General features: G+C 37.8%; 5 protein-coding genes across 5 annotated transcripts; 1 reads left to right on the top strand and 4 right to left on the bottom strand.

Moving 5' to 3' along the window:
• Window positions 1–654: 654 nt before the first annotated feature.
• Window positions 655–2,338, bottom strand: LOC101298450 (shikimate O-hydroxycinnamoyltransferase-like). The gene is made up of 2 exons (XM_004305738.1): window positions 1,922–2,338; window positions 655–1,602 (listed from the first exon to the last, which is right to left on the bottom strand). The coding sequence occupies exons 1-2, from the start codon at window positions 2,336–2,338 to the stop codon at window positions 655–657; spliced, it is 1,365 nt and encodes a 454-aa protein (XP_004305786.1).
• A 2,028-nt stretch (window positions 2,339–4,366) lies between these two features.
• On the top strand, window positions 4,367–5,746 carry LOC101303535. The gene is made up of 2 exons (XM_004303736.1): window positions 4,367–4,926; window positions 5,492–5,746. The coding sequence occupies exons 1-2, from the start codon at window positions 4,456–4,458 to the stop codon at window positions 5,600–5,602; spliced, it is 582 nt and encodes a 193-aa protein (XP_004303784.1). The 5' UTR covers window positions 4,367–4,455; the 3' UTR covers window positions 5,603–5,746.
• A 229-nt stretch (window positions 5,747–5,975) lies between these two features.
• Window positions 5,976–7,044, bottom strand: LOC101303248. Its single transcript, XM_004303735.1, has 3 exons — window positions 6,608–7,044; window positions 6,352–6,396; window positions 5,976–6,229 (listed from the first exon to the last, which is right to left on the bottom strand). The coding sequence occupies exons 1-3, from the start codon at window positions 6,997–6,999 to the stop codon at window positions 6,172–6,174; spliced, it is 495 nt and encodes a 164-aa protein (XP_004303783.1). The 5' UTR covers window positions 7,000–7,044; the 3' UTR covers window positions 5,976–6,171.
• Window positions 7,045–7,448: 404 nt separating this feature from the next.
• On the bottom strand, window positions 7,449–11,919 carry LOC101302958. Its single transcript, XM_004303734.1, has 13 exons — window positions 11,237–11,919; window positions 10,937–11,149; window positions 10,571–10,775; window positions 10,366–10,441; window positions 10,015–10,150; window positions 9,819–9,923; window positions 9,427–9,510; window positions 8,998–9,087; window positions 8,812–8,877; window positions 8,282–8,338; window positions 8,113–8,190; window positions 7,991–8,038; window positions 7,449–7,841 (listed from the first exon to the last, which is right to left on the bottom strand). Exons 1-13 carry the CDS (start codon window positions 11,840–11,842, stop codon window positions 7,770–7,772), a joined length of 1,836 nt encoding a protein of 611 aa, XP_004303782.1. The 5' UTR covers window positions 11,843–11,919; the 3' UTR covers window positions 7,449–7,769.
• Window positions 11,920–12,237: 318 nt separating this feature from the next.
• LOC101302673 (histone acetyltransferase HAC1-like) lies at window positions 12,238–21,522 on the bottom strand. The gene is made up of 17 exons (XM_004303733.1): window positions 21,329–21,522; window positions 21,006–21,114; window positions 20,552–20,849; window positions 19,989–20,477; window positions 19,647–19,814; window positions 18,046–19,568; window positions 16,899–17,195; window positions 16,523–16,801; window positions 16,004–16,132; window positions 15,700–15,900; window positions 15,451–15,593; window positions 15,046–15,358; window positions 14,670–14,809; window positions 14,200–14,278; window positions 13,720–14,112; window positions 13,031–13,248; window positions 12,238–12,918 (listed from the first exon to the last, which is right to left on the bottom strand). Exons 1-17 carry the CDS (start codon window positions 21,520–21,522, stop codon window positions 12,807–12,809), a joined length of 5,085 nt encoding a protein of 1,694 aa, XP_004303781.1. The 3' UTR covers window positions 12,238–12,806.
• Between the last annotated feature and the right edge of the window lie 5,138 nt (window positions 21,523–26,660).

Genomic DNA, 26,660 nt, shown 5'->3' with positions numbered 1-26,660 from the left:
AATTTGTTTTGTTGGTTTCTATGTGTATTAGGTCCGAATATATATATATATATATATATATATATCCAAAACTTGAATTAGTATATATTTTGTCTATATGAGGATGTATTAATATTTTCTTCGAAAAACAATTGAATTTGTATTTAAGAAATTTAGTTGGTGTAACCTAAATACTCACGAGACTACTCCACTCAGGTATATCGAATTAATTCGCTGAAAGTAGTGTAAGAGGTGCTCAAATCACAAATACATATTTCTTAACATAAAATTAAATTATGTCATATTATATCAACCTAACGAAAAATATTAATTCATGTTCGTGTATGTGCTCCTAAAAGACCTAGAAAATAATAAAGACCTAAGACTAATGGTCATTTAACCCGCAAAACAAATATATTTATGTCTATATTTATAAATAGGACATAAATCAAAATTTTCTTTTATATTTAACGGAAAAATTAATGAAAGTATTAAAATGTCTAACTGAGCATAACTTAAAATATCAAAATGTCCTCTTTTAAACATTGGGTACCTAATTGTCCAATTGATGATACCTAAGTTACCATAGAAGGAATTTGACCTGCACCATCGTGTATGCAGAATTATTGAGATAAACATTTGGTAATTATAAATACTTACAATAATGAAATTTAATCAAACAAGATAATCATAAGTCAAGGGTTTGAACACATGACCACCCTCCTTCTCTATCACGTCCAACTGCCCTTTCAACATGTGCATGTACACAACCCAGTCCCCATTCCCCACCGGACTCGGCATCGGCATCACATACCCGGAACTGCCTCCCCATGGAAAATGGTACGACCCAAAAAGCGGTGCCCCCCAACCGAAATCCACTTCAGAAACCGGAAACCTTTGGCCGGAGGACACCACGAAAGCAGGACCCTCTTCGCTTCCGCTGCAGTATATCTTGGCCAAGCCTGGCACCGGGCGGTGAGCCTCCACCCAGTCTATCAGCCCTAAGAAATGTTCCTTCGTTACCGCACATTCCAGAAACTCATGAACTTCATCAGCTACCCAATTCAGTGATTTTTCATTGAGCTCTTGTATTACTTTACCTCCGAATGGAATAGACAAAACATTGCCAAAGTAACTAGCCATCTTATTTTCATCGGCTAATCTAGACCTTCCGTCAACTACAATACCCATTTTGCATAATTTTTCGACATCATTGCCGGTTTCGCTTCCGGCAACCATTTTCCACAAGAATGCGCAAAAGGACTCCAGCTTGGACCTTTTGCAACCATTGGAGCTGGCAAGTGCTTGGAGCTTGATAAGTTGCTCGGCTTTGACGTAGTATATGCGATTGGCGAGTTGATCCTCATGATCATTGGTCTCCATTTTGGGAGGAGGCAGAGATGTAACAGGGACGTACATGTCATTTAGAGAAGGGTGGATCTGACAGGGCCGGCGAGGATTTAGCAATGAACGACGGAAAGATGGGACGTCCTCAGGGACTGGAGATTTTGAGTTGGCCATCTTTGCCCATGAAACGAGAAACATGTTCGCTGAATAAGCATCTGCTACGCGATGGTCGAATGTGCATGCCACCACCATCCCTCCACACTTGAGTTCAGTTGCCTGCAAAATTTGTACATTTTAACAAGAGAAAATTGGTTAAAACAATTTATCTCATGAGTAACTTTTGATAGCTTAACGATGTACTGCAATTTAAGTATGCTCCTCATGGTTTGTATCTGGATGTTGATAATATATATATGTCCAAATTTAGTCGCTTGAAGAGTTGAGGTCCTCATTTGATTACATGCATTTGCAAACTGAACTCTGAAGTCAAGTACACCTTAAACCTGGAACCCTAATTTTGTATTCCCTAATTTTACATGCATGTTCTATAAATAGAAAGAGTTAAAACACGTTGAAAAGAGAGCGAGGGATAAACCTGGACAGCCAGAACTCCACGCTTCTTGTTGGGAACAAATTTACCTTCAATGCTCTCATCAGGGTTATAAAGGTTGAGCTCTTTAAGCTCAACGTCGGCAAAAGCTTCAACAAAACCAACCCCACGGTTGTTGCACAGAATCTCAGGCTCCCCAAAAGAATTGGTCACCACCTCACCCGAAAAGGCATAGTATGCAACCAGGGCTTGGGTCAGGGCCTTCTTCAAAACCCCGAACCTGGCCGCGGCCGCAGAGGGGCTGGTGTGGTTCTTGTAGCAGAAGAACACTCCAACATCGACCGGAGGTAGAAGCAAGTCGAGGTTGGAGAGTGGTAGCCAGTGCTCTTGCAATGGCAGTGCAGCGGCCACCACTTCTTGCTTCCTCGTAGTCACCTCGAATTCTCTGCCTCCGACCTGCATGTTTCTTTTGTTTTTTTTGTTTTTGTTTTTTTTGTTTTTGTTTTTTTTTGCTAATTACGTTGGTTTGGTTTGGTTTCTGAGGAGGACACTAGATGAGGAATGAATTTATAGGCAGCGGTTAGAGAGTGGAATAATATTCCTAATTATACATGTAAATGACATAATGCTAGTTGCTAATTTTTTTCGATTAATGCTAGCTAGTTGCTAATTGATAATGATCGAACAACGTACAAGTACTATTTGGTAACAATACTATTAAAACTTCGTACAAAAAAAAAAAAAACAATACTATTGAAATGTAGTGCTTTACAGACTTCAAAGTCTTTCAGCATCATAAGTTGGTAGCCATAGTATTTTTAATATTAACTGAGAGTACTGTTAACAAGAAAAAACAGTAAGTATTATACCGTTCATACTGGGATTCCCTAGCACTTGATCATGCGAATGTTAATTTATGCATGATGACTTTCTCAAAAACAAATAATTCAGTATATATATAATCAACAGAAGAAGTAACATTATTAACAAACAATATATACTAGCAACAAGTGATTGGAACCTTTCAACGGAGAAGTCATTGGAAACCATGGACAGTATGCTTGGGAAAAAAAAAAAGGAAGAAAGAGATTCTACGTACGTACCAAACTAGAATTTAATAGGTAGAAGTGGACAATCAAAACTGAAAATCGTTGCAGGGTTTTAACAGATGACTTCTTTTACCGTATATATGTTTTGGGTTTGATCTAGAAACTAAACCAGATAATATATATGGTGAAACTTTTCGTCGCCTATCAAAACTTTTCGTTCTCTTAACTAATTGGCATGGACTTAGGTTGACGAATAGAGAATTTTGTCTCTAAAGTTTTCTTAGACGACGAAATTTTCATCTTAAGAGACAAACTGATTTTCCGTCGTCTAAGAATCACTGCAACAAAAAAATTTCTGCCCGTAAAATTTTAGTCTCCTGAGTGATAAGTGTTCTGGTAGCGTGCATGATTGCTCCATATTATCATCATGTGAAAGAACAAAAAGAAGTAATTGAAAAGATGATGTGTCAGGCTATCAGGTACGTAAAACTAGTGCAGCGATTTGATCGTGTATATATACAGACGGGGCAAATACGGGGCAGTCGACTATGATGATATCAAATTCTAAAGATAGGTTTTGGCAAAACAAGCAATGATTGAGAATGGTAGCTTTTTGCTTGCCTAATGAAGTAGCTAGGGTTTTTCAGGAATCCACCTCTGGATTCTAGAAGATTGTATTTCTTATTAAGCTACCAGCACTATATTTAGTTAACATCAACTGCTCAATTTGGACCTAGATGATAATTTTACCCTCATATTTAATAAAAAAGTTAATGGAATAAGTTTTAAATTATCTAACTGAGCATAACTTGAGGTACAACAATATCTTCTTTTAAACATTAAGTGCCTAATGAATTTACCTTTTTTTTTTTTTTTTCACATGAAGGGTAGGTAATATGGAGCAGTCGTGCTGGGAGATTCTAGCAGTATGAACTAATATTAATAGTTAATTACAGTCGAAGTATTAAAAATACTATATATGGTACGTTACCAACTTAATTATTATGCGAGAGAAGTTGAAGCCTGTACGTTTTAGAAACTAGTAATTGTTCATTAACAAGTTAACAACTAATAGTTTATGCTAGTTGACTTTGATGTACTTGTAGAGGTGGCATGGGTACGTAGCTAGTTTGACTAACTGATCAACCAGCTAGCTCTTGTAAGTTGCATCTCCTAAAATATAATCAAGTTAGCTTATGTTATCTTAACAAATACAACTAAAACTAACATAAAACTCTGTCTAAGTTAATAAATATCGATTAGCATTGCAGTGGGTACCTAGCTGGCTAGGTGTTCATCCATCCCTATACCCAAGCGTCGCAAGAGGAAGAGGTAGAGACAAGATATAAGGGACACATGTTAATCATATGATAGCAAACCATGCATGCAACATTAACTTACCTAGCTAGCTTATGTGGTGGTCGGTCTGAAAAACATAACTGGATAAACATATGATCGAGATCCGAAGACAATCAGCATAAGAGAAAAATCACAAACTCGATCTCAAAAGTATCAACGGGAGTTGATGATATGGGCAAATATGAAAGCTCGAGGGTCGGTCAAGGAGAACTATACTCCCCAGCTCACGCAACCAAAGTGAACATCAGCAACAAAGAAAAACAAGACAGCTCCATGGACGTAGGTCAAGGAGAGTTGTACTCCCCGGCTCACGCAATCAAAGTGAGCAGCAACGAAGAGAATCAACCAAAGACGACGTCGAATGCGGCGGTGGGAGTGGTGGAAGCAACAAAGGAAGTGGCTATGGACGTGAAGAGGAACTTGGGGGCCGTTAAGGATATGATACTTGAGAAGCTTGGGGCACACGCACCTGCTGTTCCTGCTGATGCTTTGGACAACGTGGGGCACTTCTTGGAGAGCGTTGTCAAGGACGTGACCGACACGACTGGGGCGGAGCATGGTGTCACCATGGAGGTGTTGCACCGCATCAAAACTCAACTTGGTGACATGCTACCCAACCTCTCTCCAGACGCCACCAAGAAGGTATCCCTCTTCTAGCTTATAGCTTTACGTTCTCTGTAAGTTTCATTTTCGCATCTCCGGCATGTCATTTACGCTCATTTACTTTGCTATTTTTTTGTAGTCGTGAAATGAGTGTATGATGACTTCGTGAGCACATGTTACTTGATTCAAGTCTATTGATCGGACTTGCTCACTCTTTCGGTCCTTTAGCTAGTTTGGTGAAAAGGTTTAAGACAAAAATTTATCAATTGGGAAATGGTCATATGAACGTAGCTATGTAATAGTTCAGAAGTACAATTTTCAGACACAAAGGAAATCAAACTGAGGTGATTTAGATTGTTTATAATTGGCAGAGATGATTTTTAAGAGAGGACCTCAGAATTGAATGTTACCAATATTAGAATGCAGAAATTAGAAAAAAGAAGAAGAAGATATTAGACTAATTGCATGTCATGCTCATTTATCCAGGCATGATTGTATGTACACTAGCTTAGCATGGAGCATTTCCATTCTTATATGACAGGTTGGGACTAAAATCTTATACGACATTTGACAAAACCTTGATTTTTTTAATGATGCATGGCAGATGGTGGATGAAGTACAGAAGGAATTATCAGCTACTAATGAAGAGGGTGGTAGATGCAAAGCTGAAAGAAATCAAGAGCAAGGACATCTAAAACAATCATCGAGGCTTTGACAATGTTGATTTCTAATTCTCATCCGCCTCGATCGATCTCTAGCTAGTTTATTACAAAAACTTGGAAGTCTTTTTTCTTTCGATGGTTCAGAGTACCAATCAGTTGTCGAATACTAAATTACTAATGCAAGTATTGTTATTCCTACTGATCTCTAATAAACATCACGATGGTAAGCAACCTGAGGCATGTACTACTATATATGGCTGTTACCCTATCACATTCAACACACTCTCCCTTACGTAGTACAGTACGTAGTACAGTGTAAGTGATATTTCAACACAAAATGAAAAATTCATATTTGAAAACACTTGTCATACAATTGCAAGAAAATTTCTATCGAAATGAATTTTTGACGCATAATTTAGCTACTATGGCTATGCCAAAGGGGTGCACGAGTAAACTTTTAGGAAGTTGGAGAAGTAGATTGACAGTGTTTGAATTTCGAACAAAGATGTAGAAATTCTCAAGGAATAATGTTTTCTTCCATAAGGGCATCTGACCGCAAACGAGGATGAAACTAAGGGCTGTATAGTTGCTAGCTGGTTACAAAATTTTATAGTTACATTAATCAAGGCCCATCGTCACCATCTCGAATCAGATTGCATATATCTGAGCACTCCACCAAACTGCCAAAAGAAATAATAAAATCTCACAAAGCTATGAATTGAATGGGCAAAATGGTAACGGAAGACAGGTTTCATAAGTTAAAGTAACTGGAGCTCAAATTAGAGCTAGAGAAGACGTATACCAGTATTGACGGCTTCGGAAGCCTTGCTTGAAAACAACTATAGGTCTGCACCAAACATTGAAAACCATACACTTGATTGTTCAGAATTTGAGTAAAGGAAGGTCAAATTGTACTGAAATCAAATGAAACGATGAAAATGGTACGGTACAATGCCATTTTCCCACAGGCCACAGTTAACATTTTGCATTAGGATCAGAAGGCATTTAGAAAATTTAAGTTGGCTCATAGGACTTCTGAACTAATTAGGAATGTGTACCTTCTGACATTGAAGGGGCCTTCACCTGGTGAGCCTTCGCCTCCCCTGATACAAGTAGTGACGCACTTGATTGTGCAAGACTCCGCTTGTCTTGATTTCGGCTTTTGAATGCGAGCTTTCTTACAATCGTTCGGCAAAATGCACTCACCGGATAGCGTCTGTGGTATGTTGGCTAGAGTATCACCTTGTTCAGGGGACTCGATTGCAAGGCCTACTGTTGCTGCTGAAGCTAACACTGCAGCAGCCGCAAGAAACCCTGCAGTAGCTACAATGCATTTTCTGCTTGCTCTTGTAAGCTGAGAAGTGCTTCTGATGATGATGCCATTGGTCTTCTTGTTGTTGGTGTTGATTGTATGAAGAAGAATTGGAGTAGTTGAGCCATAAATTAGCATTCTTTTGCTGTATGATTCTGAAACTTGGTTTTGTTAGGTTCATTTCTAGCAAATGAAAACCTCCAGAGTTCTCTCAGATTTTTCCTTATCCCTTCACATGTGATATGGGGTCCTTGGCCAAGAATTGCTCATTTGTGCTCTTCTACGTGTCCACTCTGGTGCCCTTAAAGCATATTGAATCCAGGTTTGCATCCAAGGGATGACATTCTGATGCTTGTTTTCTAGTACACCTACTTCAAAGTTGGCATACCTCTGGTTTTTACAACTTTAAAAACTAGTTTTCCATTGTACGTACATACAGTGGTTCTCTTAATCCTTACCAACAATATACTCAGTGTTTTATCATAAATGGTAGGTTCTGAAATTGCCAATTATCCTTCTAATGGAAGATGCAGATTTGTTTAAATTAAAAGAGAACTTGATCATTGATTGCAAGTTGCCTGGTATATCATAAGAATGTAACTTTTTCAGGAATGAAGTTAAAGAGACTGCAGTTCTGCTTATCTTGGTGTTGTCACTCTCAAGCAGAAACAAAGCCTTGTAAGCATGTAATTGTAGTGCTTGATATTTACACTTTGACCAGATTCATAACGTTGAAAAATGCATACCCTTCAGGCATCTACACATGAATTTACAGCAAGAATAAGTTGACATGAGCTATAGGATGATCAGGTACGTTGATCATCCAGACCAGATCATATGTAGCTCTATATGTATCTTTATAATTGTATCCTCTTCTTATGAATATAGATCGACAATGCTGGGGATGCTCAGGTGTTCTTCTCTAGAGCCGATAGTGCTGGTGTCAGATAATTATTTGCTTTGTCTGGCAAATGTGCAACCTGCAGAAGAATAGGCATGTAGTAGAATCCAAGTGGTTACAAGCCAATACATTAAAAAGAGGAACTTTTTTGTTTTTGTTTTTTTGAGAGTACGGTTCTTTTCATTTTGAAATATAAAATCTACATTATGGATTTTTCTTTGTCCTTACCAGCTCATAGAGTTCCTTCCCTTGATCAGCCACATATTCATAACAGACCTGGACATATTCAGAATGCACTTTATCATTTTGTCACTTGAAAGTATTATAATGACAGAGATGGGGGTACTCACATCAAAGCTTTTGTTCCTTGCAGTTGAATCATGCAATGCCTTCACACAGATATCAGCTACATCAGCACAGCTGATCCCCTAAATTAAGAGATAGTAGTTGAGAATAGTTCACTTATGTTAACTATCAGTCAAAAGTTAAATCTTCTCTCTACTGGAGGTTCAGTCTCACCTGAGAAATCCTGTTTCCCTGATCAAATATGAGAGCACGTTGTCCGCCAGGTTCTTCCTGTATAAGACTAAACATCAGCAAGTTGTCTAGGTTTCCAGCACATGGGAATAAAAGCTCAATGCAGAAGCATGTTGCTTCTGTTTTGCCACATAAATGAAGAATATGCTCTTAACAGAAGCTAGATGTGCAGATTTGTAAATTGCAATCACACAATACCACAGTACATCAACCATACACAACCGCAGAAGCCACTATCATAAGATAAGCACATACTCTTGAAACTGAACTGTTACATGCTTTTGTTACTGAACTTAGCTTTCCACATGAATTTCTAAAGAATCCAATTCCTCATTTCTAACTTTGCAAAAACTTGCAATGTAATCCTCAAGTACAGCTTGCATGGAAGAGAAATGAGGTTGGATTTTAATGTATATCTAGTCATGATTTTTATGTCATTTTCTTAAATATATGCCGATATGCAGACCCCTAGATAAGCCAGTAAAGATTAAAAATTTTAGCAAGAACTCCACCTTCAGAGGACCAGGTCGAATAATTGTGTATCCAACCCCTGATCTTCGCAATGAATCTTCCCCAGCCTAGAGAAATTTTAACATTAGCAATGTTGAAATATTTACTCACAAAAAAGACATGAAAAGGAACCTTTTCATACACTCAAAAGTGAAAATGACAAAACGGGAATAACAAAAGGTACCAACCCTCTTGGCTTTAAGAACTTGCTCCCTTCTATTAGGTTCTATTCCTGATCCCGTACATGAAACTAGAATGAAGTCAGTTTCTTGACCAGCCTGCAAACATATAAAAGAAATACTTATTTTTTTCTATATAAATTTCATAGATTGCTGGAAATGTGCACGCTGTTCCTTCTCATTATCTAGACTTTATGCACAGCTGCACAATCTTCAAAGCAGTAGCTATTAGGATTGTGAAATTAGGAACCTCAGAAGCTCATGGATAGTAATTAGTCAATTAACTATATGTTATCTCGATAATCAATATGCTATTTTCGCCCGACATTATAAAAAGGTTGAGAGAGACAGACCGACCATCTGAACATAAGTTAACTCAAATCATATAGCACAGTTGACAGAGAAATCAGCATAATTAAATACAACTAAAAGACTTACAGGTAAAGCTTTAATGTACTCCAGTATAAGCTTAAAGCTTCTGGGGTCTTGCTTCTGATCTCCCGGACGTGCTTCAACAGCTTTCTGTGCCCAGAATAATAAGTGGATTTATCAAGGATATGTATATCGTCAATTCATCAAAATAAGGGAAGAAAAGAATTTGTCGCGTTTCTACTTGTAGATTTTGATAACAGACTCCAATCAGTACTTTTTTTTTTTTTTTTTTTTTTTTTTTTAAGGTTGAGATTATTCCCTCCAGGCTCCAGCATTATGAAAGAAAAGTCGATGCAAGTAGGAATGACAAATTCATTTAAAGGTTGTTGGACAGCTAATAAGACCAAGGGGAGAACATCATATATACTTTTTATCTTACATCCAGGAAATTGACAAACCTGTCTTCTGGGTTCAAAACGTATAGTTAATGTATGTACAAGGAACGGATCCAATGGCGGATCATCTGGTTTCACCGGTCTGAAGGATGAAAATGGTACCCTGACCTGCCAGTTTCATGTATTAAGAATTAGGGAGATTGTGACAATTATCAATATAACACAAAAGGCACGGTTACACAGAGAAGGGAGTGTTTACCCTACAAAATCCTGCTTTTGTGTTAAATCTTGCAAAATATAGTTTACTTTGAGATGTATCTGCTGAAGGGCCGGCTTCAAGAATTAATATATAAGCCCTTCCATTCCCCCCAACAGAAAGAACTAGACCTTCATACCTACACAATATAATTTTGGATGATGATTTTACAATAGAGAACCTATCTGATAGTTTGGGGTTCACATCCAAAACCAATTTGCAATGGATGGAGTGGCGCAAACCCTTATAAACCCACAGGTAAGGTCTCATATTCCCGATGTGGGATTGATATCTTCAACATTGCTAGCTTCTTTACGACAAGATTCCCTATTCCAGAATGCAACAACAGCATACCTGTCAAGAGTGCAGCCCAAAGGAAGTGAAAGCTTTGTTGACATTTCAACATACCCTCCCCTAGTGAAAACATATCCTACAATGGAGCAAAAAGTAGATTCCAAAGGCATAGTAAGTATATGATTTTCTGAATGAACTTGAACAGACTGGACAGTTATGACACACAAATCTTATGATATACCCATTCCTAGTACAGCTCCTTTACCTGAGAAAACCGCATCTCCAGTAAAAGTGAATTCAAATTTAGCATCCATGCCTCCATCATACTTGGAAGCAACCACATCCTGGAAATAAGTCCCCTTATAAACTTCCCATCCATTTACCGACTCTGGATTCTTGAATTTAGCCAGCGTAAGCTTGCTCTTGCTACTTTTTCCTGCTCGTAATTGTGCAAGTTTGTTGTTATAATCCTGCAATTCATAGAGCCATTAGCTTCACAAACCACTCCCTAAGGCCAATTCACATCACCAGCTCACACACTTGATACAAACAATAACCAACCTAACCATAACATTTACACATAAAGTTCCAATCTTTTCTTAATAAAAGCATTTCAAGGAAATGGTCAGACCTGAAATGCTTTGGTGAGGTTGTAGACTCCTCTATTATCAACCCTATACAGGTCTCCACTAATAGTAGACCGTGCGGTAGCGCAGTATATGATCTTGTTGCAGCCCTGTACCGCGGCTCTTAAACTATCCGGCTCACCCACATCTCCAATCACAATCTCTACCGACCTCGGCAACATCTCCACCACTTCCTCATCCGCCTTCCTCACCAGAGCCTAAGTTTCATCATTTTTCAAAACACCAAAAACTCATCACACAAAATAAACCAAAACCAAATAACATAAACAAAAACAACTTCATACCTTAACAGTGTAGCCTCTGAGCATAAGCTTCCGGACAACTATCCGGCCAATCTTAGACGTAGCTCCAACGACCAAAACGGTGGTGTTCTGAGCTCCGGGAATGACAAACTCACACATGGGACCTTCCCTAATGAGAAGAGCATCAAGGGCGTCTCTCTCATCCGGTAAGCTAGTCCTAGAGATCTGCCCAAGTCCAGAAAACTTGCGCCACACTTCATCAAAAAGCTGACGTGATCTCCTTCCCAGCCCAACTGGGTTCACGTCCTCCAGCTCCAGCCTCCTCTGCTGCTTCTGCTTCTGCTCTTTCTCTGTCAGCACCTCACTAACAACCTCACTCTTCTCATCAGAACTAGTACTGCCAGCTGTTGTTTTTGTCTTGGTCTTAATTTTCTTGCTTCCTCCATTTTCCGGCTCCGGCGAGGAATCCCCGGTGGCTCTAGGAATCAGTGAGGATGAGCGGTTCCTGGCGGCGATTGTCAAGTTCTGGCAACTGGGTTTTGGAATCGGTAACGAGATTGATCTCCAAGATGTCTGACTGCACCACTGGTAATGGTTAGGACTGTTGCTCAAGCTGTTGCTACTAATGGCTGTAGTGGCAGCAGTCATGGTGATATTACCGCCAAGAATTCAAGAACCAAAGCTGTTTATGCATCAGTATATTCTGTTTTTGATTTTGGATAATTGGGAATTTTGAAATTTTTGTTTTTGAATAAATGTGAACGGTAAAGCAAAAAGATGAATGGTTGGTGTATGTCAGACATCAAAGTCATGAGAGACAGGGACCGATGGAGTTCTTTGTTCCAGCGCATACCACATCCACAAAGACAGAACTTGAGGTTTGAAACAAGTGAGGGTCCCTGAGAAGAAACGAGCCACGTAGGGCTTCACTTTTCCTTTCATTTCTTGGTTGACTGTCATGTAAATACAAAAACCACAATAGAGTTGTACAAATCAGATTCATCACAGGTAAGAAAGAGAGAGAATCAAGGCTTTGCAGCCAGTTGAAATGGAAATACTGTGGACTATATATATTAACATTATGGGATTCAATGACAATGAGAACTGAGACAGTATCGACGAATCTACTTATTCATTCAATTAACAACACAATACTACAGGGGGGAAGGAAGCGGAAAAACATTGACCTGAAACTAACCTCCCTCCCACATTTCTTTGTAAGAAATATGATATAGTACATTTGCCAAATGGCATTTCATGAACTACAACAAGAGGATAAAATTAAAGAATCACTGAACTTGGCCAGACAGAGGAGAACACATCACTTCAACGGGCATTGTTGTCAGCTGTTGAAGAGGGCAAGCTCGAGTTGATCATTTTTGCATGTCTTCTCTTGGGGACGATGAGTCATGGAGATGAGTACCAAAGAATTGTTCCCTAAAAAGTGAGTATAAACCGATATGCTGTATGGTAAGATGCTCCCATCTAGTCTTTCTATGAGTGCTCCTTCCGGTGTCACCCCTTCCAAGTAGTTTAGGAAGCAGCAGAAAATTACTATCCCCATCCAAATTGTTTTTCCTCCAAGACTTTTAATCTTATATTTACAGTCTTATTACCCAGAATTGTTTATCTCAGCAGCTCTCTGTCTCATCATCTCCATCACAGCAGCTCTTCGCCTTGAATCAGACTGTTGCTGCAGCCTCCTCAAATGTTCTTTTAGATCTCTGAGAAAGCATACATTCATCATTACAATCTGTTAAATAATCCTCAAAATGGAGGAGAGATTATACAGAGATGGCAACTTTAAAATCAAGATAAAGAAGCTCTGTGACAAACCTGCAACGAGGCACATGGCACTCCGATACTTTGCATGCTCGAGCATGAAGTTGCAGGAGGTACCACATTTTTTTACAGAGAACACAACCTCCAGATGCACGAACTTTACACTGAATTCCATGGCGGAAAAGTCCCTTGACCTTGCGACAATTGGGATACATACATTGTGCAGAACGACATTGTGATGCATGCACTAGAAGATCAAGCATTCTCCGAAGCTGCAAAAGTGAAAAAAAATAAATGTTAGTAACAATAATTTGACCACTCTAGGATAATTCCAAACGCTTCCTAGGTTATACGTTCACGTTCAAACTGATTAATCAACAATAAAGCTAAATAATAAACTAGGGCCTGTGATCATCAATACTTCTTAAATCTGGAAAGGTGTAAATGAAGACTGAAGAAATCATGTTCTCGAGACTTATTTCTTCCAAATTGGTTACACTGAGACCTACAACTATATGCACTTTCTCTAAACCTCATGAAATTTATGTTCTTACAGAAACCTACTATATTCTAACTGAGACTTAAACGATTCATAACCCTGTTCATATGAACAGTTCTGGCTGAAACTCAAGCCTAGTCCTAAGTACATGTAACCTCCACATTTCAGAGGCAATCTTCATTTGGGTATCACTTTGACCACTTCCAACATGTAAATATTAATCACGCTAATTGAAATAGAGTACCTGTACAACTCGCATTTGCCTAGCTTCCTTATTCTGTGCATCACGGTCAGCAATGGATGGATGATTTGTCAATTTATGATGATGATCCACACCACCATCCTTCTGATAACAACTATTGCAAACATCATATTCAGGGCAAACTTCACAACGCCAGCCTTGACCTGCTTCAATGTCGAGATGACATATATTGCATGTTGTCACAAATGCAGGAGCAGTTGGATTATGAAGATGGTAAAGCACCATCATAGAGGAATGTTTAGCCCTCCGTAAAGTATCATACTGATAATGATTCCCTTGACAGAGACTCAGAAACGCCTGTCTAGTGTCAAAGAATTCACTCTCAAGAATCTCATCTCTGTCCTTCGTATCCACTGGTACATCAGTGATGTCATACTGCAGTATAGAAATACAGCAGGATTGAACATCAAGAATAAAACAAATAAAGAAGATTACACAAGACTACAAGTGCAGTTAACATACTGGACGGAAATCATGTTTATCCCTCATATTCGTAGGGTGTCTGTCTCTATCATCCCGTTTCTGCTCTGTTTCATAACACCTGGGGAACATATGACGTAAGCAGAACAAAATAAGACAAGTTAATAAACATAATTATCACGTCTTCAACGTTAAGTGTAAATGCAGTAGAAAAGTTTTTTTTAAAAATGGGCTCTGAACATGTTTGTGAAGTCAAACAAAAGCATGATCTCAGTAATCAATGACACCAGGACCTGAACTACTCTTCTACAAACTTCCTTTTCTATAGGATAAAGGGAAGCACAGATTTGCGGAGAAAATAGCCCATTACAATGATGGGAGAAGTATAAACTATTAAAACAACCTAAGCAGATTATAAACACTATCCCATCATAAATGAGAAGAAAGAAGCAGTGTACTAGGAACTGATTGATACAAACATCAAACAACAACGCTAGATTCATAATTCTTACTTCTCACACAGCTGAAAATATCTGCATTGGTTACAAGCCCAACGTTTTCCAGATACCATTAGTTTACAGCAGTGAGAGCATGCATGCTGCAAATGAACCATGATGAAATCTTCCTTCATCGGGCTAATAGTTTCACCAAGCTGGGAAAAGAACACACACGTCAGCAAAAGAAAAGAAAAAACAGACAACAGCCCAGATTTAATGGTAATAGAACAGAAATGACAGTAGATCTAATAAAATCACTTTTGAAGAAATAAAAGGCAATACCATAAATCTAATATAATCTGTTGATAGTCTGGACTTGTTAGATGCTAAAACTCTTGAGTAACACTAACAGTGAAACAACTTATTGAGCTATAGAAAAAGAAGTAATTACTTTGTGCATTAGGAGCAGGTCCTTTGACGCGTTACCAGAGAGATCAGTCTGCCCAGATGCTTTTAGAGCCCTTTTTGTTATAGTCTTCTTGGTTGATCCCTTTTTATTCTGTTTTCTCCCATCCTCATCTTGACGCATTTGGAAAATGAGATCCTCTGCAGCACCGGGCCAATAGTCACCATCAAAGTAGGGCAACCTAGCTGCAGTGACCTTAGCCTTTCCTTCCCCATTACTTACAAAGAAATGATCGTATAAATTAGTGAGCTCAACTACAATGCTTTCTTTAGAAGCTTTCCTAAGCATTGCCAAATACCTGAAGCAAAACAGGGAGGAAACATGAAAAAGAAAGTGAGAAACCAGATATTTTAAGTTAACTGTATACATCACACAATTCTGCAGACCAACCATTCACGAAGCTTATCAGATTTCGGTGTTTTCTGGATTTCCGGATGACAATATAAAATATAATCTTCACCCTTCAATGGAGGACATGCCCAAATGTAGCAGCTTGTAAACCCACGTAGTTTGCAATATTCGAGGTATCCAATCTGGGAATAGAATCAAAGCTTAGACCAATATCCCAAAGAGAATATAATAAAATAAACATTGCAAAGAAATGATGTAGAGCAAGATCAGAAAACCCCCAAAACTCACTAGAATTTCATGGTAAACAAATGTACGGAGAGCTTCTCCAGTAACCGCCTTAACCTCAGGCCTGAAATACTTAACGGAATCCAAATACGATAGATAAACACGGCGCTGATTTGGAAATTGACATTCAGCTCCAAATTCTTGAACATACATGCCGAATAAGCATACTTCTACACCTTCAATTTTCTGGAACAGTAGTACAACCTAGAAGGAAAAGTATTTTATTAGGATAATACAACCCCACCTATTATGTTATAACTCTTTCAGTGTATTTCAGTTTCAATCAAAACTTGGATATCTTCCAGACCTTGGATTTATATGGGAATTCTGTAGGATAATTGTCTTCTTGGAATATTTCTAAAAACCGCTGCTTCACTTCCAATTTTTTGTCGACAGATGAAACAACTCTAACAACAAGTGATTCTGCTCCAGGAACCTAGTAACAACAGTTCAAAAAGAATTAAACAATCACTACATCAAAGTAGAAGGAACAGAAAATATAAGTTGTCCATGCAGAGCAGATATAACCAAAACAGAGAAGAAATGTATTCAATCTTCAAAAGTTATAGCCAATTAAGACCAGCTTAATTGGTCAAGTCTCCATCTATAGAGGGAAAAATGTCTTGACTAGTTCTGAGCTATAAAACAGTCATTCTCTTTTTCTTTTTTGAAAAAAAAAAAAAATCTTATTATTTTTATTTATTAATTTTAACGGAAAAAACTTTCTGATTATTTCAGAAGCAAGTGGAGATTTAGAAGAAAAACAATTAGAGCATATATCGAAACACCCCTTAAGCATTTTGTATGACTTAATATAATATCTCACCTCATCATAACTTTTCCCCTGCTGTCTTGCCCTCTCTTGTCTTTCCACCTTTAGTTTCTTAAATAGGCGTTGCTCTATGTGGTCACTGAGTATTGTCCTCGGTAAGTCTTTGGCCCCCAAAACAGCACTCTGTGGTAATGGCTTACGCTCTCCCCTTTCAACCTCTTGTATATAGCAATTAGGGCAAGTGTACTCAGCTTGCCCACCGTCATTTCTTCGGCCATTGAACAGAGCACAGATTTGATGTTGCCAAGCTTCACATTTGTCACATTGGACCCACTGTAAGAAAGTTTAGACGTGAAAAGCATAAGAATAACCATCTAGAATCATAGTACAGATATTTTTTTTTTTTTTTAAAGTTACAGATGACACATACCCATTCTTCTGTTTCCTCGTCATTTTTCTTCTTCTCTAGCCTTGCCTTTGGAATGGGAGTCCCATCAACAACTATTGTATCTCCACGAGCCTCATTATAGCATGGAATACAGAAATAATGCCGTGTGTCACCGGCCCCCATTGTATAATACATAGAATTGCGCTTTATTCGAGCACCACAAGGTGTGCAATACATGGGTGGTGGTTCAAAAGTAAGCTTCTCTACTGCACACAACTGACAGGAGTTCTCACTCATTGCATGCTCCATTGCTTGGTTCTTCTCTGCCTTTGCTTTGCTCTTTGAAACGAAAAGGTTAAAAGGAAAATAAAAATACTGATGGAGTTCGAAACGGAAATTATAAGTTCCTAGAAATGGCACGTGCAAATGATAAAGCCAATAAAAAGAGAACTTTCAGAAACATAACTAAATTAACATGCAATAAACTCCCCAACTCCAATGTAGTTTAAAATAGAAAAGTGATTTAGTTGTCCTTCCACCAAAGTTGTTAAACATGTTTTTATCACGGAATAAAAGCATGAGATCTTGAGCTCGAATACCGCCCACTACATCCTCTCAAAATAAGATCCACTCCACAAGTTGGGCTAATGGTAATGAGGGGACTGAGAACGAAACAATTGTCAGCCTCCACACTGGGTTTACGTTTTTTCAATCGGCGGCTACAACATCAGTTCTCCAACCCCAAACCCAAAAAAAAAAATGAGAGGGGAAAAGCACTAATATAATTAGATCAACCAGTAGATAAGAAAGACCAAGTACAAAAGAGAACAATATGAAAGATGATTCCAATGTTGAAAACAAACACCAAAACAAAGCCAGGCAAGGGATCAAGCATGAGTAAAAGAACTTTAAGGTAGAATCTTTGCCGAAAGTAAGAAGGAGAAGATCTATACATCTAAACTTGTCAAGAGGAAGGAAGTACTAAAACTAATTACGATGATTGTGTACCTTATCCTACACTACTTAGTGCCCGTTTCTTCTATATATCAATTTAATATGCTTCACCAAATTAAAAAGCATGTTCTACAGTGAAATATGTTCTTTGAAGTTTCAGTTGTCTCCTTTTTCACATTTGTGTGCAGTAACAAAACAAACGACCATAGGGGAGGAATTGGAAAAGAGTACAAACCTGGCCAACCCACTGTCTGAGACCCGTAATATGGGCCCTGACTTGCTCCGGAGTAAACAATTCAGTCAACGACACGCCCTTTATTTTAGGCTTCCCAGACTTGGTTCCAGCTGGATTTTCCGCAGTCTGCATAGCGTTTTCTTCTTTAGCTGGATGAGATTCTTTCTCAAGTTTAACGCTTCCTTGCTTAGCTAAACCAGCAGGCTCATTATAAGGGGCAGGCACACCATCCTGCCTCTGATTGCAGTTCTCCTCAAAACTATCCTTCATCTCATCAAGATTCCCTTGTCCGGAACTTAAAGGAGCTTCCATTTTCACTTCGGTAAACTCAGATTTGATTGGCATAGAAATTTCACTATGTTGGAAATCCTGAATCTGTATATCCTGGGATACATGGGGTTCATTATTTGCAGAAACTGTTACTGCATTACTTACAGAATCAGGAACAATAGGTTGAGAGGACTGCTCTATCTTCAAGCGTTTCATAGATGGTTGCGGATCTTCAGAAGTCTCAACAACTGGAAGCGTCTTAGTCATCAATCTAGCAGAAGTGTCGACGCTATCATAGGCTTTAGAAGATCCATTTATTGATTTCTGGACACCAGATTCAGGAAATTGGATCGGCACCTTATTATGTGTCTGAATATAATTCTTGACAGGAACACAAACCGGGCAAGCTGAATCCAAGCAACTCCTGTGATGACGAACCAGCTTTTTGGTGCGAGGACATTGAGGAATAGGGCATTGCTCATCATGGCATCTTCCAATATGCTTCAACAATCTTTGAGCTGCTAAACAATGAAATTCTTTACATTTCCCTTCAGGAGATGGACATTTACGAGCATGGCGCAAGAACAAAAGCCATTTCTGTTGATTTCTGAACCGCTCATGAATTTCGGGATTAGATGTGCTTCTCGAAGCAACAGTTTGGCCAATATTAGGTCCTTCCGAAGAAAGATTATTACACTGAGCTTCATCTTGCCTAGATAATCTCTGACGGAAATCTTCTTGGACATGATGCTCTTGTGACATATGAACCTGCCTCTGACTCCCATCTTGCAATTGAGAACGCCATTGACCCTGAAGTGCTGGTTCTGATTGAGCTCCAACAGAAAGAGAACTGAAATCATTTCGAGTCTCTGCAATCAATTGGTGAGGATGCAACATTTGCTGCATTTGCTGAGACGTTTGGGCCAACGACGAGGAGAGATCATGCTGACCAGATGAGTTATGCTGAGCATTCCTCAAGCGATCTTCAGCAGACTGCTGATGGTATTGATTCTGCATCTCTGACATTTGGAACTGATCTGTTTGTGAGTGCATAACTTCATTATCACGCTTTGCTTGACTGCTTAGGTCAGATATCATTGGAGACTGAACAAAAGCATCAGTACTTGACAAATGCTGGGCTTGCTGATTTTGCTGCTTCTGTTGTCGTTGATGGTGAGCTAATTGCTGCTGCTGTTGAAATTGACTGGGTTGCTGCTGAAATTGCTGGTGCTGATGAGATTGAAGCATACCGTCTCTTGAAGAATTTTGGAAACTCATCTTATCCAATTGATCAATTTGTTGAGGCTTCACGTGGACACTTTGTTGTTGACTATGCATATTGGACTGATTACTTATAAGTGGAGAGCTGGTCTTGGATACAGGTGTCATGCTGACTGAATTCAAATTTTGAGGATTCATCACTGACCCAACAGAAGCTGCTCCACCGTAGTAATTTCCAGACCCAAAAGAATCAGCATTGTTTATGCCGTAGCCATCACCTGCGTATAAATCATTGATTGATCAGGCAAGTATTATGTTATGGTGAAGTTCTCAAATATTGCGTAAACCAGAACCTGCAATTTTATAGATGTATGGTAGACCTATGATTTATGGATACATACTATACACCTGTGTACTCATGCGCACACAAAAAACCAGGAAAGAAAGCATACCTTGCATTACAGGCCGCTGATGCGGATCAAAGTGTTGCTGTAAGGGCTTGGAAGAATTGGCATAAGCTGAGGAGTTCAGATAGCTATCTGAAATGCCAGTTTCGTTAACAATTGGTAGATTGTTTGCGATTGTTCCCATTCCACCATTTATAGCCCCATTTGACACCCCATATGATTTCTGCTGCAAGCCAGACCTCATTCCACTTGTCCCTTGGCTGCCAAGGTTATGAAGCATACGACTATTTTGACCGCCAATATGCTGTTTTTGCTGTTGTGGTTGCGTTAGCATTGAAGTATCAACAGTAGAGAACCCACCACCACTATTATTAGAGGATTCCAAATTCATGTAAGACTGATTTGTATTGTTGTTAAACCCAGGAGTAGGAATCATTTGGCTTGCAATTCTTTGTGAACCCATTGACGACATGTTTCCTCCAGAGCCAATGGAGAAATTGCCAGGAGACTGCTGATATCCGTTAGACATAGAACCTACAAAAGAAGATTTTGTAACAGTGATTTGAAGACTTACTGATTTAGGGGAAAGATGATAAAATTATGTTTACCGTCAGCTCTACTGAACGAACCATGTAAGCCACCACCTGGCAACATGTTTCCTGTGCTGACTGGTGTGGCCGACATGCTAGTAGTTCCACCAGTCGTATTCATAGAAGCATCCACGGAAGAATTAGCCATCATATTTGAGTTCCCACTGTGTGACATGCCAGGAGTCGGTATCATCGTGCCAACAGGAGAAGAAGAATTAACAAGCTGTGGATACTGTTGGCTCTGATTGGTCTGAGTAGGACGCTTGATCAAATTATGCAAACGGCTCTCTAACGTGTCCAAGTTCATATAATCCTCCTAAAATAGTATTCGAAAAATTCAGGGCATAAAAAAATTAAAAGTAGGAACATAGATATATTCCAACAAAAAGAAATTTTGTATATGAGAAAAGTGGGACTACTTCCAATAAATAGTCTAAATGGGTAAGTGACTAGAACAGAAAAGAAAAGAGACCTTGGTGACAGCTGATCTCAACAAACCCTCCTCCAAGCGTTTGACAATATCCCTGAACTTCTTTTCATTCATCAGCTGGGGAAGTGGTCGCTGCTGTATAACATGGCAGCTGGAAAGGAGGATGGTAACATCAGCACTCATTTAAAAAATTTCTTAAACATCAAAAGCAGAATCCAACCAAGAACAAAGAAGACAGAGGGGCAGTATGAAACATGCTAAGAAAGTAGTTTTTTTTTTTGGTCAAAACAAATAAATAAAAGAATAACAATAACAGAAAAATAAACGAAGCATTTTGATGAGGAAGCAAAGGAAATGATTCTTACATCTTCTCTTGCATAAATTGACGTGCTCTGATGAGCTCGGGGTCCATACTGGACATGGCACGAGGAGGCCCCCCTACATTTTGCATTTGGGAAGGAACATTTCCGTTATGTTGGGGAAGCACAGGCAACTGAGAACCTGCCTGATTGGGCACCTGCCCAGATATTTGTCCCGACATATGTGCCTGTGCATTCATCTTCTTTATCCTTCACGATGCTGACTCTAAGTATCAAGTACCACATAACATAGAAAGAAAACCTTTACAATTGCACCACCTACTCATCTTTAGCTATCACAGACTCCCTCCATACTGTAAACATAGTTGCAAACAAGCATATCATATAACTCAATCAACCACAACACATAGTACTTCTCTATATGTAAGAAAACAGCAAAAGCTAAATGAGCATATACTGACATTGCAACTGCTTACATAAAGGAACATCCTTTACTATGGATTCATTGACATTGCAAGTGATCCAAATTACTATTCCAAGATCGAAACTTTGCAATCAGTATCGAATTAAGCACACTCAATTGCAACTTCCATCAGCTCAATAAACACAATGAGATGGTAAAAAATTGAGCTTGCGGTATCAATCAGCAAAACACAAAATTGGGGGCAAATGATCGTAATCGAAATCTACACAATCGAAAAGGGTAATTAAGTAATTCAATACCAAATTAAATTCCCAATTCGAAGTCCCAATCTTTCGAGTAAGTAGCCCTAAAACACAGAATCAAATCGAGTAATCAAAAAACCCTAGAAAATGCACACGAACCTGAAATCAATCGAAGCAGCGATCGGAGCTCGGAATTGATAGAGGGCTTCGAAAACCCACGACCGGAATCAGCTACGGCGATCGGCGATTGCAGAAATTACAGAGCCACAAGGAATGAAGATGTAGAGATTAGAGGGTCGTATGGTAGCGTCTTGAGAATGGTCTCTTCCCACGCAGGGAACACGTGCGAATTGACACGAAGCAGTCTGAAATCGAGGACGAAGAAATAGGAAGAAGGATGAAAGATGGGTCCGAGAAGAAGAGGGTCAGAATTGTTTCGGACTTGGGTTTTTTTGGGGCTCAAATCTCAATTTGCTCAATTTGGGGATTAATCCGATTTGGAACTGTAATTGCAAAAATAAAAAATAATAAAAAATAATTTTTTTGATTTTTGATTTTTGATTTTTGATTTTTGTCTCCTAAGCGCTAAGCAGTAAGCAAAACATAATTGAAATCAGGAGAAAAATGAATGAATGCACACGACATGAGGACGCAGATTGAGAAGATGGGGGTGATTCCTCCTTAGTCCACTGTCCACACCATGAAACTAGTTAAGTTTACAGATATGCCCCTGGTTATATCGATAATCATATTATGTCCTGCGATCATACAGAAGAAAAGATACTTACCGGTAATGTTAAAACAAAGAAGTAGCAAATTTTATAAGACTCACCCAAGATCTTTTAGTATGCAGTTTTCTTCTTATTTTGGTTACATAGAAGCAAAAATGTTTTAGAACAGTAAAGAAAAGATAAACAATAAATGAATCTTGAAATACTCACACGAGATCTTCTAGATGAGAAGCTTCATCCAAGTAGTCTACGAGAGCAAGAGTATCATGAGGAGGGGGATATTGGAGATGACTCCATTGCTCCATGAGATTAGCTATTTATTCATAATTTTAGATGCAGTGCATTTTGCTCTTTTGGAAAAATGTAATTCGAAATTAATGTAATATGGCAAAAAAAGAAAGTCTTGGGAAGGAATATAAATTATATATTTTCAAAAATTGTGGTCAGAAAATCTCTCATTATTACATTTATTCTACTTTTCTAATTTTGGAAGATTTCTATATAGTCAAAATTTGAGATGAACATAAGTTTTGTGCAGTTGAATTTACGAAAACTCAACGTAAACTCTCGCTTTAATAAATTGCTAGAGGATTACAAATTAATCTATCGAAAGCAAATCAACCAACTAATTAATTATCGAACATGCATAAAAAGAAAATAGTCATTGGTTTTTTTCTCCACAATCAATTGTCACAACCACCACTCAACTCAGGTCTTTTCTTTACTTGAGTAATTTGAGTTTGCTTTAAACGATGACACGTTTGTTTACCTAGAATTAATACAGAAATAAGATAAGTTATTTAAATACATAATTTTCTTAACGTTACTAACACATACTAATAATTAACTCATAATTAGAATGGAAGTGGATCTTGCAAAAAAACACCAATGAATGTGTTTTGTAATAATCTGTGGTTAAATTACTTACGAGAAGTAGGTAGTAGTAAACTATTTCTCTAGAATGATTTATCTACCAATATTATTCTTGGGTACCTGAAATCACCTGTAATTTTATATACATTTCATATAGTTAGTAACAGTGATAGAACCAGGATTTTCACTTAGGGGGTCCGAGATCGACAATAAAAGACTCGATTTAGATTTGTTTTAGTTAGCTATGTTAAATGTAGCAGTATTTGTACATCATTTCTTATGAAGTTTTTATCAAGTATCAGTAAAGACACTCATATGAAAATAATTAGGTAAAGTTGATGATAACATGACATTAATTTAGACGTTTAAACCTAAAAATCTTATAGAAATGTATACCTTCGTTTTTTTTTTTTTATAGAAAAACAGAACCATATACCCTTATATTTATCAACATGAAAGAAATTGAGAATGATAAATTAGTTCCGCACCGTAATCCATACTCAATGTAAAGGCACAAAATTGATGTAAAGTTTCCTTAACACCTGTAGCATTAGTGTATATAATTTTTTTTATTAATATGACCAACCGTTGTGGAGAAACTAACTGTTAATTATTTGTGGTTTTCAATTAACTATAATAAAATATCAATTATAAGTAGTCATTTTTCTATCTATTGAGTTTACCTTTGTCTGAAACCCAAGGGGGATCCCAGGACCCTGTCGAGCCTGGACGTAGTTCCGTCCCTGGTTAGTAAAATATGCAAATGAAGCAGTATTGGTTGCAGAAAAGAAACTATTGCAACAACATGAAAGCAAAGTTCGATTATTGTTACTCTTTGATAGATGGCATTTCCGAGTGACACATATTGTCTTCAATTAAGTTTTATTTACTATCATCAAAGTTATTTTGTTGTGTAGTTTTAGATTGTGAATTAATCAACATATTATTTTTAGATTCATTTAAGGCATTGTTTGTCATTAGAAAATGTATGTTCATTTTTTTTTTAGAATCAACAAGGGTCATGCTGCAATTCATGCGAGGTGATAAATATGCTAATACAACCGAAACATTTGTCTAGATCCTCTTTCTTACTATTTACAACAAGTTAAACATGAGATGATTAAACAGTTACATGTAGCTAGAGAGATCAAATATTTTGTGCATTCACGACTAGTTGGAAAGTCACCGTCAAGTTCTGCTTTTGAGAGCTTCTTCTAAATGATTTGTTCATATTTTACAACAGTTATCATAAAATATGATTTAGAGAAGCTCTAGATGCAAAATGTTGAACTACGTCAAACATTAATTTTCATCCGCTAATAATTGCTTCTTTTCACAAATTTGTTATCTTCTACAATCCATCAGATACATTGCGCTCCAAGGAGGTATTAACCATATTGACATCTAGATATCGATTGTTTCCTTATTCAAGTACCCTAATTCTAACTCTAATGTCTCCTTTGATTTGTGGAAATGAAAGTAATTCTTGTTTTTCTTTTTGTGGGTTGAGAAGTTTTTCACTCCAATATTTAGCAACGTGAAGCTTCATTTATGAGTAATGTTAGGTGAACCACCTATAGTCTACCTTATGTGGCAAGTTAAGATGACATAACCACATCATCAAATTATGATTTCTAATATTTTTAAATTTCTATTTTTATTAATTTCAAATTTCTTTTTTCATTTTTACTTTCTTGATTTTATTTCTTTTAAACCCAATATCCTTTATCTTTCTAAACCTTTTAAAAAAATTCGTTCTGCATACATCCGTTCTATGGAACCGCATCTCATCCTATCCTCCCACCTCCTTTTCAATTCAATTGATTAAGGAATTCTCAGTTTGATTTGGGCTTTCTCAATCACAAATTCACAATCATCCTTTGCCTATTCTAATTGTAGATAGTTTCTTTATTATTTTTTTCTTTTCCTTTTCATAACATGTTTGGATTTAGGGTGGATTTAAGGGTATGAACCCTAATTCAAAATCACAGGTGTGAGTATGAACCCTAAACCAAAATCACAAGTGAGTATGAACCCTAGTCCAAAATCATAGCTATGAGTATGAACCCTAATTCAAAATCATTACTATGAGTATGAACCCTAATTCGAAGAGGATGTTTGTTCAAATACTATCTGGGTATGTGGAGTAATACTCTATATATCAATCTTTCTTATTGATATAATCAGCTGGGTATATATAAGAAAGTTTACTACTCGTGACTTGCTTCAGAGAATAGAACGAAGGAGGAGAAGATGATGAAAAAGAACGTCTGATGAAGAGAAGAAAACCCTAAACAAAAATAGGATTTAATAATAAAAAGAGATTAAAAGATAATATCTAAGAAAATTAAAAAGAAAAAAAAGAATTCACATAATTAGGAAAATATAAACTTAAAAGCTAGAATACTTTGATGACGTGGCAACCATGTAATGTGGGTTTTAGGTGGTTCACCAAAAAGATGGTTCACTTAGCATTGCTCTTCATTTATTTAAGTGGTTCATCGCATTCGAATAGTAATATTGCATCAAGGGATATGTGAGGCAAGACAATCACTATTTAATAATTAGGGTCCGGATCAAGGGACAAATTTTTTTGACACTATTTTTTACGCTTGTTTTTATCTCTTAGATTTAAGTAGATCTAATGATTGTTATTAATTTTACGTATGATTTGACAAGTAACGTGGCACCAATATCATTTCCAAATAAAAAGATAAATATATTCACTTTTTAAATATATTTAGGTGAACTATTTTTTCTTCAGAAAGCACAAATAAAGAAAAAATGACATGATTGAACTCCATCTTCTTCTTCTTGAAGAAAAGGAGAAGAACAATGTGATATATGGCTGTAGAGAAACTTAGGTGCAATAGCCGCACCACCTGACACATGCGCACCCAATCATCCTTTGACACGTGTTTTTTTTTTTCCTACACCTGCCTTCTTCTTCTTCTTCTTCTTCTTCCTCCTTTCTCCAGCGAAGCTTTTTCACAACTCTTCTTCTTCTTCCTTCCTTCCTCTCTCTTCTTCTTCCTTCCTCTGCGTGATTTGCATAGGTTGGTGGAGGTGCGGCTCGACGGCAGGCAGGTTGTCAGGCTTATGGTGGA

The sequence above is a fragment of the Fragaria vesca genome, linkage group LG6 (genome assembly GCF_000184155.1).
Source record: "Fragaria vesca subsp. vesca linkage group LG6, FraVesHawaii_1.0, whole genome shotgun sequence".
Taxonomy (NCBI): Eukaryota; Viridiplantae; Streptophyta; class Magnoliopsida; order Rosales; family Rosaceae; genus Fragaria; species Fragaria vesca.
The sequence above is the reverse complement of the archived record's forward strand: the minus strand, read 5'-3'. Positions and strand labels throughout refer to the sequence as shown.